This window comes from Mesoplodon mirus (assembly GCF_964341445.2).
Source record: "Mesoplodon mirus genome assembly, chromosome: 8".
Taxonomy (NCBI): domain Eukaryota; kingdom Metazoa; phylum Chordata; class Mammalia; order Artiodactyla; family Ziphiidae; genus Mesoplodon; species Mesoplodon mirus.
The window spans coordinates 33,805,283-33,822,754 of NC_138984.1; the positions used below are offsets into that span (position 1 = coordinate 33,805,283).

Consider the following 17,472-nt stretch of genomic DNA (forward strand, 5'->3'; position numbering starts at 1 on the left):
ACCAGTCACTTAAAAGTTAAATGAAAGTTGTTAGAGTCCAGTCTATGTTGCAAAACTATGATGAGTATTTCAAAAGTGGTCTGCAAAAATGTTCATAGATAATACCTGATTATTGTAGGGTTTGCTTTTGAAAGTTAGTATTGTATTTTGTGTTTAATATTTGATACAAAGAAATATGTAAAATGTTGTGGCTCAATCATAATGAATGCTAAGCGTGCTGCAATATAGGTTAAAAAGGAATAGCAAAATGATATACAATTCTGTATGCATGGCTTTTTACTTATAAACTAAGGAGAGTATAAAATCATAAAACTCCACAATAGAAAATGTTAGATAATATAAACTGAAGTGCTGATTTGCTGACAATTTGATGGTTGGATCCACTGTCAAATGGTAACATCTTAATTCTCAATTCTATCCTATTTAACTATTACTTAACTGGAGTAATGAATTTGAATATAACAAAATATAATTTTAGGTGTTCTTAAATATAAGTAGGTATTAAAATAAAACTGAGGAGAAAATACTAAAGGAACCAAAGTAATTCTGTCTGAAGAACTGAGACTTAGGTGTTGAGAAGCCTGAAGTATACTGAAGAGTAACGGATATAAAATGAATCAGGAGGGAAGTAGAATAGATATGAAGAAAACTTTCCTGACATAGAAGATTGCAAGTCAGATAATCAAGGGACAGAGTAAGTGAAGACAGAAACTAAGAGGTGAATGAAGGAAAGTAATGCAGAGGTGCATCAGAGTGCCCTGGGATTTTTTTCTTTTCTTGTATGTTAGTTTAATCTGGGAACCTGTAGAAAATCCTTCTTTTGATATTATTTGTGTAAACTAGTTTAAACAGTGATTTGCCAGATTTACTTAAGCAAGGATTATATTTAGGAATGGATCATGCAAGGTAGTTTTGGCTAAAGTTTACATAGTTCAGAATCTAAAAGTTAAAATGCACTCTTATTTGCTGAAGAGCAAACTGACAGCAAAACGTATGAATATTTAGAAACTTCCTAGTCTGAAAAAGACTCCTGGGGTGTCTGTGGGAGTGTTATACAATTTCTAGGATAACTGGTGTAGATAATCAACTAACATGTGTGTCCAGATTTTAAGTTTAATAAGTTAGCTTGGAAGATAGAGTAATATATAAAGCAATCTGTGAATAGTTATGTAATAACCTGCATATAACTGGTAGTAAGTTTAACATAAATATATAAAAGGTTGTATAGGGGCCTCCCTGGTGGCGCAGTGGTTGAGAGTCCGCCTGCCGATGCAGGGGATGCAGGTTCGTGCCCCGGTCCGGGGGGGTCCCATATGCCGCGGAGCGGCTGGGCCCGTGAGCCGTGGCCGCTGGGCCTGCGCATCCGGAGCCTGTGCTCCGCAGCGGGAGAGGCCACAGCAGTGGGAGGCCCGCATACCGCAAAAAAAAAAAAAGAAAAAAAAAAAAAAAAAAAAAAGGTTGTATAGAAATAGAATGTAATTTCACATTCTAGGAACTAATTACCTCCAATGAAATCTTCATTTTTATAAGAAAAAAACCCCCAAAAAGTTTGTTGAAATTTTTTTCCACTTTATATGACTTTGAAGAGAGAGGTTTAGAGAATGGAAAATTCAGTAAATAGCTGCAGCCTATCAGGTGTTTCATTTGGCTTTAGAAGCCAAATTAGAAAATATTTTAAATAAAAATACTTGCCAAATTTTATGATAACTCCCACTGAAACACATACTTACTTGAGTGTTCCTTTCTTTAATTATTTTCACATTCAGAACCAACACACATTTTCTGGAACGAGTGGATACCTGAAAGGAAGCTATACAAGTTGCTATATAAAAAGGACATTATCCTTCTATCCTTCCTACATCCTCTTCAATTAGTTCTCTGGATTAGTAAAATTTTCTAAAGTCACTTTTAAAAGCAGAAATTTTCAAAATGAAGTGAAAGAATTGATGAGACAAAGTGAACATTAAATTAATTCCATGAAATCAAATATAGAATCAATTTAGGAAAAGATCTCTGTTCCCATAAGCCTTCGCTTTTCCCTTAAAATTTACTTTACCTTTAGTTCTGCAGTATAAGAATGTCAGGAGTGAAGAGAAATGAAATGATAAGATTCATGATGGCAGATGTGGGATTGAATTTTGTCTTGAATTAGTAATTTTTTCTCAAGCAACAATCACCACAGACATGTCTGTACATCTCCTTTTGTTTGTCTAATTTCTAAAGTCATTAAGGTATCTGGTTTGGCTTATATACAAGCCACAATTGTGCTGGGGTATAATGACTAAATTTCTTACAAAATGTCTGTCCATTATGCATACTGTCATACAGTGTATAGGCAGTGTGCTGTTGATGAAAGAGATGTGAAGACAGCAAGCCTAGGTTAAAAGTCACAGATTTGTCAAATACTAGATGTGGACCTCGGGCAAATTACTTAGCTTCTCTTAGCTTCAGTTTCCCCATCTGTAAAATGGGAATATTAACTATAATCCTCATACGGTTGCTATGAGGAGTAAAAGAGATAATGTGTGTGTGTGTGTATATATATATATATATATATATCCCAGCATTCAGTATATAATAAATGGCCAATTAGTATTAGTATCTACTCCTTTGCCTTCCAATAGGTTTTTACACCAATATTTTTTTCCAATTATGCATTTAAAAAGAGGGAACGTTTTAGGAATTATAATTAAATCATTTTGTCTAAACTCAATTCAAATCAAGTTCTTTCAATGACTTAGTTCTGGTATACAATTAGGATAGTTAAGGGAATTAATATTAGACTTTGATTACCTATTATGATGCTTTTAGGGTTATAATACTTTTAAGGTTGAATTTTAGTATTTTTTCATTAAATGAATAGCCTTTAATTCAAAGGGACCCAAATGCTTTTCTACATGAAAAATTTTATGATGGAAGTTAAATATTAGATTTAAGATACATTATTATTACATGAATAAAGTTTGCAAATGAGTATTTTAAGTAATCTTGCTTGCTTGTAACAGCAAACAGATTCTAAAAGTAAATGAGTCTGATGTACAATTTAATTTAAAATTTATTAAAATGATCTACACTATTTCTCCTACTTTTCCAAGAGTCTACTAATAAAAACATGGGGAAAGGAAATTATCTGTTTTAAATATGCTCGCATAAAAATGGGAAACTATAAGGAGTTCTTTTAAATTGGTATACCAATTTTTGAAAGCATTTTACTATTAAACATTGAAAAATGCTGAAAACCTTACAATTAACTGGCCAAAACACAGTGTAGTAGAATGTAAGACAACTCTTCTGTCAGGAAAAATGAGTTAGACCTCAAATGGTCATTTACCTTCGATGCTTCCAATTGGAGAAGGAATATAATTTATTTGGACTCAAAGATGTTCTAGAAATACTTAAAAGTAATATCCTGGAATGCAGTTGAAAGCCATTGAAAATCAAGAGAACCAAGTGAAAATTCATTGGAAAAAATACAAATAATTCATTACATAGATTAAAAAATAAGAAAATGAAAAATTTTTATGCTAGATGACTGAAGAATATGTTAAGGATCTGAATCAAGAGAAGGGCCAATAAAATACAAAGGGTGGAAATCCTGGGTACTAGCAAAATAATGTTAATTCTAAGAATTCAAAACCACGTTCAGCAATCTAGCTGAACATCTCACTTCATAAGATCACAGTAGATGGCAAACAAAAGAAGGCTTATATGCACAAGTAAGTTATAAATATTTTGGATAGCAAATTGGGAAATTTAGGCTGTCTTTAGCTAAATGATGTGGATAGAGGAATATGAGTGAGAAAATTTTGTTCAGGAGATAGAAACTTCAATCAGGAATTTGGGATTTGTGTTTTCCTCTCAGCTTTTTTATCTCCCAGAGAAATCTTAGAACTTAATTAGTCTATTAAGTACTCTGAGAATCTGGAAAAAAAAAAGTGAGATCTTCATTGTTTGCAAATTGATAGAAAACAATTTGTACTCACAAAAAAAGTCCCTTATTTGACATAAAGTGCTTTATTTAAAAAAACATGCAGAGATTGTTTTAGAGACGATTATCAGTAATGAAAGAAGCAAAGGAAGCTTTAAAAAAACAACATGATTTGAATATACATAATATTATCACTAAAAGGTACATTCTAATATAACGTAAATAATAAATGCTCACATATCAAAGATGATATGAAAAACTGGCAAATGGAAAAATTATGAAAATGGATTAGTGAAGAAACAGTTTTGAAAACAGAGAGGTTAAGTCTCAGGCTGCTCAAAAATGATAGGTTTGGCAGCAATCCTTCCTTCCACAGGGATTTGGCATGCCAGTTGAATGATTTTTCTACACAGTGTTTTAGGTCATGGGAAGAGGAATCATTTTCAGATAAAGTTACCAGGCTTTGCTTGGGAAAAGAAAAAAAAAGATACTACAGGTTCAAAACTATGAATTACTTTTGGAGTTATTTTAAACAGGATGTAATTTTATTTGAGTCAAACATGGCCTATTCCAAGAATGAAGGCTATAATACTATATTGTGTTAACCATCTATCTACTTAAAAATTCCATATAAGTATAGCTCTATAAGTTTTCTGATAAAAATGTGCTACTTAAATAAATGAATATGGAACATGAACATACATATAAAAAAATAAAATAAAATGGAAAACAGCTAATATTTGACTTGCTCATTGTTCTATGCTCTTACGAACTTCCAAAACCAGAATCAAATATGTTTATTAAAATGCCTGGAAGGAAATGTTTAGGATTTGGAAGGATAAAAGAAATGGCATTTCAAATTAGGTTTTGGTAGTTCTTTCTTTAGAGCCCTTTGAGACAATGTTTTTGCATTCTCCATAAGGAGAGAGAAAGCAAGAAATCAGGTAGCTGCTTTCTCTTGTGCAAAAATTCACTGTCAAAGAACTGACCTGCTGAAAGTATGGAGGATGGGGGAGGAAAATGTTCATATCATGGAAGAATGCGTATTCTGTTAGGAAGAGAACTTATGAGAAAGCTATTTGTGGCCTATAGACTATTGCACATTCAAACAAAACACAAGAGAAAAGAAAGTCCAACAGATAATGTGTTCAGGAACATATCAACATAGAAACTAGCTTGTGCCCAGAAATAAAACATGGATACCAGACACCACTGCAGTCAAACCTGTCTTAATTTGTTTCTGATTTAATGACCTTTAGAAACTGGTCCAAACTGATTATCAGCAATACATTGTTTTTGCTTTTTTTTCTTAAAAAAATATTTTGAGACCACTTTTGATACACACACATATAATTCTGTGGTCATAAAAGACAATATAACTTTAGCGAGACTAAACAAAAGTGCAAAACTTAAAAAAAAACAAAATTAAAAAATATGGAAGCATAAGCTAAATTTTTCTGCATAGCTGAAATCTATTTAAAGCAAGTCCTTGTTGCAGGGGTGGGAGGGGGTACTGACAGGAGAATAAAGCAGTTTTTTTTTTTTAATGTCTTCTGCATGTTTAAATGATGCAAAAAATAATTTCACTCCATAGGCTTGGAAACATTTCACAGACAGTTCATTCCTATATCTTTTGACACCATGGTTGTGGCAGTGCCTCCTTCTGCAAGGTAAACAGCGGTGCTGGATTTGGAATGAACTGCCCTGTCTTTGCCATTGTTGTTGACCTCACAGTCCAGTGGTTCAGTGGAGATGACCCAGGTGGATGGGCGCCACCGTTTAAGAGAATAGGGAGTTTTCACACGTTTCTTGATTTTTTCACCAGATCCTGATTTGCCATCTTGTGTTGACTCACCTACTGAAAATAAAAGTGCAGAAAAATGAACTATATGTAAAGAAACTATTAAAAAGTAAAAAGTTAGGGTTGTAACTGGAAAAGAGATCAAACTAATGTCTACAGGAGGAGCTAATGGACATTTCTTGAAATTTATGATGCCAAGCAATATTTTTCTAGGCAAAACTTAACCAACTTATTTTTGAGACTCTGTAAGCCCAACGTTTTTATAACTGGTTGAATTATTCCATAGGGCAAGGAAGAAAATATAGAAAAACCACAAAAAGCAAAAACAGAGGAGAAAATTCCAAGTTCTCAATTGTATTCTCAAATCCTTTGGTTATTGGTAGCAAGCCTAACTTGGCAAAATGCATTTAATCATTCTACTTCATGCTCAAAGTAGGCACCTGGAATATAATACTTTTCAGAAGAATGACATAAACACTACAGTACAAATTTTCTACTAACTTCCCCGTCTCAAACCTGACAAGACATTTTACTGATATGGAACCTTGTCATAAGGTATGTCAGCTTTTCTATAATACAAGCCACTCAAGCAAGGGGCTAGACTCTACTGATTTGGGACAGCTGAATCCCTTTAGTCCATTTCGTAGTCCTTGACAACAACTATAAAACATGACTTAGTTTTTTTTTTATAAGTGCTTTATAAGTGCTATCGGTCTAAAAGAGAAATCATTTTGTACAATGATGACTTAAAGATTTTGGTGAGCTCTCCTGTCTGTGTTACAGTCCCTCTAGGACCATAAACCAAGTATCAAGTTATCTGTTTAAGTTGCTAGAGGTCCCATAGCACAATGCTACAGGCATGTGAGAGACTCAACACACAACTCCTGAAAAAACTGACATTAAAAACCAAGAACAATTTTATAGTTTTTTTATAGTGACTTTTCTGAATTTCCTCTGGACTTTTAAGATTTATTAAGATTAGTCAGATAAAATCTAAATGTGTATATAATAGATATAATATGCTCGACAAACTGTTTCAAAAATTATACTGTTATCATTTTACTTGGATCTTTTAAACTGGTGAGTACTTTATCTCAACTATTCACAGAAAGTATGTGAGTTGCATTATAAACCAGCAGCTACATAAGGCACATATTAAATTGGTAATTATTCTGATTATTGTGACACTGACTTTTTAATTATGAACAAAAAAATTACTTTTTTCTTTACAACAGTCTAATTACTTTTGAAGTCCAATAAAATGTGGAAAAGTAAATACTGCTGTTGAAACACAATCTGTTTCTAAGTAGTTACTTAAAGGTCCCAAAAGACAAGCAGGAGAGATTATACAGTCCCTCCACTTACACTGCAAACTGCTGTCATCAAGGACATTTGTGGCTGAAAGATCCAGAGAATTAGGCCTCTGTGCTCTTCTAGGCTTTGATGGTCCAGGGTCTGCTACTGTGCTTGGAACACCCTGTGTAAGAACATCTTGCTCTGAACATGGATTGCTGTTGTTGTTATTGGAGTTAGTTCGGCCGCCTTCCAGTGGCCGTTCCCTCCTGTCCACAAGACGATCCAGAACACCTTCATCATGGCCAGCCTGTTGCTCTCGTCTCAGTAAAGGTTCATGCTCATCAGGACTGGAATTAATATTCAGCCGGGTGTCCTCACCAATGAACTGATTCTGCAGCATTTCTTGGGCTCTATGTGCCACTGTGTTAGCTGTCTGGCCAGATGGTACTACCCCATTGGCATACTGGGTAGTGGCAGCATGGGAGTTAACGTTGTGGTTTCTACCTGCCACACCATTCATGGTGACCGTCACCACATGAGGTTCTGCAGCATTGATTGTATTCATCTTGGCAACTCCAGTTTCTACTTGTTTCAAGTTTGATTTGTGCTTGCTGCCAAATTTCAGCCGGGGCTCCTTTGTTGAATTTTTGGTGTTTAAAGGCAAACTAGTAGGTCTCTTAGGAAGGTTCTGTTGCTTGGGGAGAGGATAGATCTGAGCAGGTGGGACATCAGGAATTAAACATGCTTGGCCATTTGCAGCCTGTGTGAAATCCTGCTGCCCAGTCACTTCCACCGCAAGCTTTATGAGGGGGTAAAGCAAGCTAGAACTGGTACTGCTCAGGGGGTCTGGCCCACTGAACTGTTTAAGAGAATGCTCCATGAGATTCTCATCAGAACTTTCCTTGAGGTTTTTATCAACTTCTTTTGGGTCCAGCTTGTTGGTCTCCAAGTCTTCTTCTGTCAGTTGTAAGCAGACAGGGGTTGGCCCGATTGTCTGTGAAACATTTGTAGCATGCAGATTTGTTTCATCTGGGTATGGCATCTCAGATATAGTGGTCATGCCGGTGCTTGGAGTGAGGCCAGTGGTGTTTGTGGTTGTAGTGTTGGTAGACAGGCTGGTGACGCTTGTTTCAGGGCTGGGGATTCGAGCTTGTGCTTGCTGCCGTTCATAGTTAATCGAGTTTCGGTTCTTTTCCCCTATAGTCAAAGGAGTGCTGGACATCGAATGCTCAGAGGAAATATTCTTCACAATGCTGTCGGTGTGATGGATAGAGTCTTCAATGTATGAGGAAGAAGAATAATCTGGATAAGGGCCAATCTTTGGCACACGCCTGTTGTGTGACAGGTTGCTTAAAGAAAGAAAAAAAGTGCCACATTGAGAATACATTTATGACAAACTGACTCTCCAAGTTTAACACCTCTGATTTTAAAGTATGAACTGCTTTTTATTTTATTTCTAACCCACAATATCCTAGAGATTATTTAAGAAAAAAAATTCTAATCAAATATTAATCAAGTATCAACTAATAACTTGCTAAAGGCTAGTTTTATACTATTTAACCCTACCAAAAAACCTATGTCGATCTAGATATGATTTTTATAGATGTTCATTATTTTGGTTTATAAGAGTTATTATTTTTAAAGATCTCCCCTATAGTTTTGTAATATTAGCAAATATATCTTTATAAATTGTATATTTGCATGAACTGTGAAGTTCCGTGAGAGGAGGAACCAAGGCATGTGTATTTTGCATTTCCACCATTCTAGATACACAGTGGCTACTCAACAAATACGTTACCAATTAAGTTCCAAATAGTAAAAAGAATACAAGCTTTTAGGTTGTTCCAAAGTGTTCCACTAAATGGCACAGTCTAGCAAAAAAACATACCTTCTTAGGTAGTTTGGGCCATATCAATGAAGGTCTTAGATATGGGTCTTAGAGCCTGGAGTACAAGGCAGAACGTGACACTCATATTTAAAAAAAAAAAAAAAATCAAAGATTCAGGGACTTCCCTGGTAGCGCAGTGGTTAAGAATCCGCCTGCCAATGCAGAGGACACGGGTTCGAGCCCTGGTTCAGAAAGATCCCACATGCCGTGGAGCAACTAAGCCCGTGCGTCACAACTACTGAGACTGTGCTCTAGAGCCCACGAGCCACAACTGAGCCCATGTGCCACAGCTACTGAAGCCTGCGCACCTAGAGCCCATGCTCCGCAGCAAGAGAAGCCACTGCAATGAGAAGCCTACGCACCACAAAGAAGAGTAGCCCCTGCTGACCGCAACTAGAGAAAGCCAGCATGCAGCAATGAAGACCCAAATATAAATAAATAAATTAATTAATTAAAAAAAAAAATCAAAGGTTCAGAACTGTTCTCCAGTTACCAAGGGTTTTTCACTCTCACTGTCACACCTTGGGAGTGATGGTTCTTGAGCATCACATTGTAATATATTTATGTTTTAAAAATAAAAGCCAGGCCAAGATATGGAAGCAACCGAAGTGCCTATTGATAGGTGAACAGATACACTATATGATTTCACTTTTACATTAAATCTAAAAAACAAAACAAGTGAACAAACAAAACTAAACAGAAACAGAGGTACCGATACAGAGAAAAAACAGGTAGTTGCCAGAGAAGAGGGGGTTGGAGGGAGGAAAGAAATAGGTGAAGGAGATGAAGAGGTATAAAATTCTAGTTGCATTATAAATGAGTCATGGGTATGAAATGCACACTGTGGGGGAATATCGTAAATAACTATGTAATAACTTTGTATGGTGATATACTGTAACTGGACGTATCTCGGTGATCATTTTGAAATGTACAGAAATACCAAATCACTATGTTGTGTAACAGGAATTAACATAGTGTTGTAGGTCGATTATATTTCAAAAACAAACTCATAGAAAAAGAGATCAGACTTGTGGCTACTAGAGGTAGAGGGTGGGGGTAGGAGGAACTGGATGAAGGCAGTCAAAAGGTCCAAACTTCCAGTTATAAGATAAATAAGTACTAGGGATGTAATGTACATGATAAATATAATTAGCACTGCTGTATGTTATGTATGAAAGTTGTTAAGAGAGTAAATCCGAAGAGATCTCATCACAAGGGGAAAGAATTGTTTTTTCCCTATTTCCTTAATTTTGTATTTATATGAGATGATGAATATTCACTAAACTTATTGTGATAATCATTTAATGATGTATGTAAGTGAAATCATTATGCTATATATGTTAAACTTATATGGTGCTCTATATCAATTATACCCCAATAAAACTGGAAGAAAAAATGAAATGAAATGAAATAAAATAAAATAAAAGTGAGGAGAGTTTTAACTAAAACAATCAAGTATAAACATTGGGAACATTAATAGATACAAGTGTTATAGCAGAAAAGCAGCAACTAAAGGAGAAGAAGTGCTATGAAGAAAGACTGATGAAGTTATTATGAGGGGAATGACAGGAAGGGGAGGAAGAAAAAAGCTTTTGTACTGCACAAGAAAAGGAAGTGAAGGAGGGCTGTAGGGTAGGATTCAATACAATGAAACCTAGAGTGGAATGAGTGTGGGATGAACTATGATTTGGAGGAAACTATTTAGAAGACATGAAAAGAAGCATGTAAAGGGTAGAGCTGAATAACACAGGAGGCAAAAATGGCCAAAGAAAGGAGGAGCATCAAAGTTTCTTCTTACCAGTCAAGAAAAGTTAAAAAACACTTAAAGTAAAAGTAGCTGACTCTTAAGAGAGATGCAAATAGCATACTAAAGCACATAGAAAATACAGAGATAAAGGGAGATGGAAGAGGAAGACTATCTTCAGGTGTGTGTAAAATGAGAAAATTTATATTTAGAATTGCTAGTCTCTATCTTCCTTGACTTCCTGATATAATGGGAATAAAGGTTTATATGCTAAAGGTAATTCAGTCTAAATGTAAGTAGTGTAAACCCAATTTGGGGCCTATAGTTCATAACACAAATCATTCTCAGAAATTAGAACAATAGAAAAGAGCAAAGAAAATGATTCAAGAATCGAGTTGTTTTTATCTCAATTTTCTCTGGTTACTCTTTCCTGGATGCCCTTCTAAAAACTTTTAACATAACGTTTTAGATAAAATGATAAATTTGTGGGAAGACTTTATCCCCTAAACATGGAACAAAGATTACACTGTCTGAAAGTTCCAAGTTTTAGGAATTTTTTTTTAAGCCCTTTTATTTAGAACCAAAAATCATAGTTCTAATAAAGAAATGTCTCATGAAATAATGCTCATGATGGGATGAAAAGACCTTACAAATTGCTTTCTTGTAAATGTAGTAGCATTCTATAAAGAAAGAACATTGGATAGGAAGGCTGGAAACTTTAGTTTCCAGCGAAGCAGTGGTTAGATACATAGGCAAGTTCATAGTTCTATTTCCTTTAAACAAACAAACAAAATGCAGGGGAAAGAGAAATAATACCAACAAAGTATAATCAAGACAATATAGTATGTAGAAGTGCTTATAAATTTTGGAACTATGAAAATGTTTTTCCTTCATTACTGTAGGGAACTTGGAGCATTAACAGAGAAAGATTGATCTTTTACTATATCGTTAGATATACAAAAACACAGATTTCACCTTGCACTTATACCAAACAAAAACTTCAGTAAAAGAACAGGAATACTGAAAGAAAAATTATGACATTAGATTGTGCAAGTTCATCACTGCACTTTTAGTCTGGTTTAATAGTATTTATTTCCTGTTCTCTGTTTGGTATCAGTTTTAAATACTGACAGAGGGATTCCAAACCTTCAGGGTCTTACCGCTCATTCTGCATAGCAGTAGACATTGGATTGACTGTTGGGCTCACAGATTTGTTTCTTTCCCATATCATCATAAGTTCAGCCATCCTCTCCTCAGCACACTGTGCGGTAAGCCGAGCCTCTGCATCCTGGTCCCAACAGTCTTCGATTGTCTCCTTGAGTGACCTCACTGCCTGTAATAAAGTACATGGTCAAACAGTGTACCTTATCAAAAAATACTGAGTTTTTTAGCAACATGAAGTGAAAGAAAAATCAGTTTTATTTAACCAATATTTTATATAACTATAATAAAATATCTTAGACTTCAGAGATTTGTAAAGGGGCATATTTCTCAAAAGGTGAGGAGCAAGTATGTAAGCAAACTTTAACTGGACTCATTGAAGAATTATCCACAATAGTAAGCAGTTATAGTAAGTTACATGTTTCTTCAAGGCCACACATTTATGTCATTGTTGATCCACAGCACTGTTATTTCATTCAATAGCCACTAATTCCACTTCAAAACTGAGTTCTGAGTTTTATGAAATTTTGGCGCTAGTCTGTCTTCAATCTCTAGGTGAACTTTTTCTCCTTTTCTCCTAGTAAGAGTGCTTCATTCAAACCGTAAATATTAAAGGCCTGGCATTTTCTTCGTATTTAAAAAGCAGTCCCATTCTGTAGCATTCATACATATAAGCAATGAACAATAGTGTCCCATTTGGGGAAAGTTGGTATAAGCTCCCTTTTAAAAAACAGATTTTAGGGACTTCCCTGGTGGTCCAGCGGTAAAGAATCCACCTTCCAATGCAGGGGACTCGGGTTCAATCCCTGGTCAGGGAACTAAGATCCCATATGGCGCGGGGCAACTAAGCCCACCTGCCACAGCTACTGAGCTTGCACCCCTCAACGAGAGAGCCCAAGTGCCACAAACTACAGAACCCATGCGCTGTGGAGCCTGTGTGCCACAACTAGAGAGAGAAAACCCACGTGCCACAACTAGAGAGAAGCCCGCACACCACAACTAAGACCCCGTATGATGCAACTAAGACCCGACACAGCCAAAAAAAACACACCAGATTTTATGTACATAAAGATACCTTTTAAAATATATATTATCACTTTATTAACATCGCACTCATGGTCAACAGCACTATACCTCATGCCCTAATGAAGCTCATCTAGCACATGGTTTTCCTTCTTCATAAGGAATATCACAGCCTTCTTGTGCGTAGGAATACTAGACAGTAGTTCAGCATTACACTTAAGGGCCACTTTAAACTGTGAAATCACCAATAAAATGCACAAAAATGTGGAAAAATAAGGCACTAAATACATAGCAAAAAGGACACTTTTTTACAGTACAAGAGATGAAGCAAGAAGGCCTTGTTAGACCTTCAGCTGGGAACATTACATCTGAACTCAAGTTTTTCACTGCTCTACACATACCTACAAATGACTGGGACAGTGTTCTGAGTGTTGATTTCAGGACTACAAATACACTTTAGCAAGTAGTTGAATTCCAAATATGAAATTCATGAAAAACGAGGAAAGACTGTATATAATGGATTTAAAATGGACTTGGATTTGAAGATAATAAAAGAAACTCAAGAATCAATTATAACTAACTTTTTGTGACAAATATACCTCTAAAAACTAGTTATACATTTATCTTAGTGGATTTTAATATTGGTTTGAAAAAATGAACTGGTCCCAAGTTATGAAAAGAGGAATTTTTATTTTGAAATAATTTCAAACTTACTTTTCTTGTCCTTCATGATCTTGACATTTTTGAAGATTATAGGCCAGTTACTTTTTAAAATGTTCCTCAACTTATCTGATGTTTCCTCATGATCAAAGTTTGCATCTTTGGCAGAAAATCACAAAAGAGATGCTGTGTTCTTCCCATTGAATCCTAGCATGTGGTACACATTTTTGATTTGTCCCATTACTAGAGAAGTTAAGCTTGATCACATGACTGAGTTGGTGTCTGCCAGGTTTCTTCACTGTAAAGTTCTATTTTCCCTTTAATAATCAATCACCGTTTGGGGGGGAAGTACTCAAAGCCCTGTAAATATCCTGATCTGCATTCAACTTTTCACCCACCAGTTTTAGCATCTCTTGATGTTTCTTGGCAGAATCAATTATTTCTATGATGCTTGCCAGTAAGAAGACACTTAAAAAAATGATAGTAAATCCATAATAGGAATATAGACACAGTGCACATAAACAAGAAATGCAAATACCTTAAAAATATGCTAGGGCTTCCCTGGTGGCCCAGTGGTTGGGAGTCCGCCTGCCAATGTGGGGGACGTGGGTTCGAGCCCTGGTCTGGGAGGGCCCGTGCCCGGCAGCTACTGAGCCTGCGCTCTGGAGCCCGGGAGCCACAACTCCTGAAGCCCTCGTACCTGGAGCCCGTGCTCCACGGCGGGAGAGGCCACCGCGGTGCGGCGCCTGCACACCGCGAAAAAGAGTGGCCCCCGCTCGCTGCAACTAGAGGGGGCCCGCGTGCAGCAGCGAAGACCCAACACGGCCAAAAATAAAATAAATAAATAAATAAATTAATTAAAAAAAATATATATGCTGGGCTTCCCTGGTGGCGCAGTGGTTGAGAGTCCGCCTGCCGATGCAGGGGACACGGGTTTGTGCCCCAGTCCGGGAAGATCCCACATGCCGTGGAGCGGCTGGGCCCGTGAGCCATGGCCGCTGAGCCTGCGCGTCCGGAGCCTGTGCTCCGCAACAGGAGAGGCCACAACAGTGAGAGGCGTGCGTACCGCAAAAAAAAAAAAAAAAAAAAAAAAAAAAAAAAATATATATATATATATATATATATATATATATATATGCTAAAATGCTCAACCTTATTCACCACGTTGAGGTAGTACATACAATGTAGTAGTTAAGAATATTAGTTCCAGCTTTGTAGTGTCAGTACCAGCTCAATTAAGATCCTGGCTTCAAATTGTGGCTCAATTATTTACTAGTTACAAATCAAAACAAGATCCATTTTTACCTACCACATTAACAACGATAAATAAAATTTTGTAACACAAAGCGTTAGTGATGGGAAAACAGGCTCCCAATATATATTATTATTGGGAGTGCCATCAGTTTGGAGGGTAATCTGGCAATAACAAACTTCAAATGTATTTACCCTTTGATCCAGCAATACTACTTCCAGGAATTTAATCCTCAACTACACTTTTACATTTGCAGAAAAATGCATGTATAAGATGTTCACTGCAGTTGTCATTTATAACTGCAAAAGCTGGAAATTACCTACATGTCCTCTAACAGCAATCTGCTAAAAATTTATGGTATAATGGATACTATGTAGCAAAGAATTAGGAAGATGTATATGTTTCCAATTGCTAAGTAAAATAGGTTAAGTGGGTGTAGTAATTCCCATTAGTATGTTAGAAAAGGATATAAAAACATATAGTCTTGTAATATACAGACATTTCTGGAAGTCTACAGAAGGAATTTAACAGTGGTTGCTTCTCCAGAGGGGTTTTTGGATGTCTGAGGTGAGTGTAAGAGTTTTCACTGCATATTTTTTGTATTGCTAAAAATAACTTAAAAAAAAAATATATATATATATATATATATATATATTTATTTGACCGCGCGTGGTCTTAGTTGCAGCACGCGGGATGGCATCTTTGTTGCCTCGTTCGGGATCTTCGTTGTGGCGTGTGGATCTTTAGTTGCAGCATGTGGAATCTTTTACAGTTGTGGCATGAGGCATCTTTAGTTCTGGCATGCGGGCTTTTAGTTGCAGCATGTGGGATCAGTTTCCTGACCAGGGATTGAACCTGGGCCCCCTGCACTGGCAGCGCAGAGTCTTAACTGCTGGGCCACCAGGGAAGTCCCTAAAAATAACGCTTTATTGTTTGAACTCTTTGAATTTTTACCACATGCATGAAAAACATTTAATTAAATGACTTTTTTTTTTTTTTTTTTTGCGGTACGTGGGCCTCTCACTGTTGTGGCCTCTCCCGTTGTGGAACACAGGCTCCGGATGTGCAGGCCCAGCGGCCATGGCTCACAGGCCTAGCCGCTCCGCGGCCTGTGGGATCTTCCCGGACCGGGGCACGAACCCACGTCCCCTGCATCGGCAGGCGGACTCTCAACCACTGCGCCACCAGGGGAGCCCCTAAATGACTTTTTTAAAATGGGCAATGCATGTATTGATAATATGTCACTAAATTCAAAAGGTCAGAAAGGGAATACAATCTTCCTCCCATCCCTATCCACCAACCACCCGTTTTCCCTCTCTACAGGCAACAAATATCACCAATTTCTTGAGTATTCTTCCAGAGAAACTTTTTTTTCAAGCACATATACATCACATACCCCCACATACAAATTTATAGCTTCATCCATGTTCTTAATTACTAAACATAAAGTGCAACACTGAAGGATACACAAGGAAATCTTTCTAAAGCAAAGATCTGGACACCTTTACACACAAAACTAAAAGTGACCCTTTCCTTTTCAAAAATAAAGCACTATCTATTTAACAGAGTCCCATTCACCAACTGCTTGCTGGCCCAGAAAAGCTCAGAAACACCAATATCCAAGTAGTTAGAAATTAAACACTGAGTTTTCTATACCTTGAGGAAACAGAGACATTGAAGATGGACAAAATTTGTTATTTTTCATTATACAGTTGGGAAATAATTTGATAAAATTCTTTTTTAAAAAATGAGACCAAAAAAGGACAGTCATCAAGGCATTGTGTTGGATGATGAATAAATCAGGTAAACAGAAGCACTGCTCCCTACCTCTAAGAAGTTTCCATTTTTAAGACAGAATCATTGTTGATGAATAATAATAGTAAATAATTGATGAGTTCTAACTTTGTACTAGATTGTTTTAACTCATTTAATTCTTATATGAAGTAAAATACTATTATCACCTCCATTTTTCAGATGCAAGAAAAGAGGCCCAGAGGAGAAATTAGGACACATGGCAAAGTTAAGATCAAAGGCCAGGCAGCATAGCTCCACAATTTATACATTATCCTGTGCTGACTGACTCTAAGCTATGCTGGTACAGGAAAGTTTCCAGTGGATAAATGGGTTCTGCTACAAAATTTGCAAGTTGATTTTTTTGAAGAAAATCTATTACAAGTTCCAAACAATGTTAAAATCATAGTTGGTAAGTCATTAACACAAGTAAAGACTTAGAAATTACTAATAAGAAATTGGGAAAAGGAAAAATTAGAAAAATAACTGAGAATTCAAAGAGGGTAACTATAAGGAGGACTTTGAGGGTCTAAGAAAACAATAATTTGGTTGGAGAAAACTTCCAGAAATAAAGTAAAGCAATGTTGAATACCTCAGAATAAGGGGAAAAGTCATTAAGAGAAGATTAATGAAATAAACAGTATTAAACAGGAGGATTAAGTCACCAATGGGAAGTTAGGTCTTCAAACAAATACTGAGAATGGACTTGACAATCTAGATGAAATTTAGATGAAATGGACAAATTCCTTCCAAGACACAAACTGCCATCAACTATACTCCAATAAAAAATTAAAAGAAAAAAAAAAAAGATTGCCAAAGCTCACTCAGGAAGGGATAGATGACCTGAATATTTCCTATATCTATTACGGAAGGTAAATTTGTATTTTAAAACTTTCCCACCAAGAAAACACCAGGCCTGGATGGCTTT

The 17,472-nt window shown here is 36.3% G+C and overlaps 1 protein-coding gene across 1 annotated transcript in view; it reads right to left on the minus strand.

Annotated features, from left to right (window-relative positions):
• Nucleotides 1-5,157: 5,157 nt before the first annotated feature.
• Nucleotides 5,158-17,472, minus strand: part of BMPR2 (bone morphogenetic protein receptor type 2) — a 189,825-nt gene continuing 177,510 nt past the window's right edge. Inside the window, exons 11-13 of the mRNA XM_082630486.1 lie at nucleotides 11,818-11,990; nucleotides 7,095-8,374; nucleotides 5,158-5,786 (exon numbers count right to left, since the gene is read on the minus strand). Of these exons, the coding sequence (XP_082486612.1) occupies nucleotides 5,536-5,786; nucleotides 7,095-8,374; nucleotides 11,818-11,990 (1,704 nt within the window). The 3' untranslated portion in view covers nucleotides 5,158-5,535. The remainder of the gene's footprint in view (nucleotides 5,787-7,094; nucleotides 8,375-11,817; nucleotides 11,991-17,472) is intronic.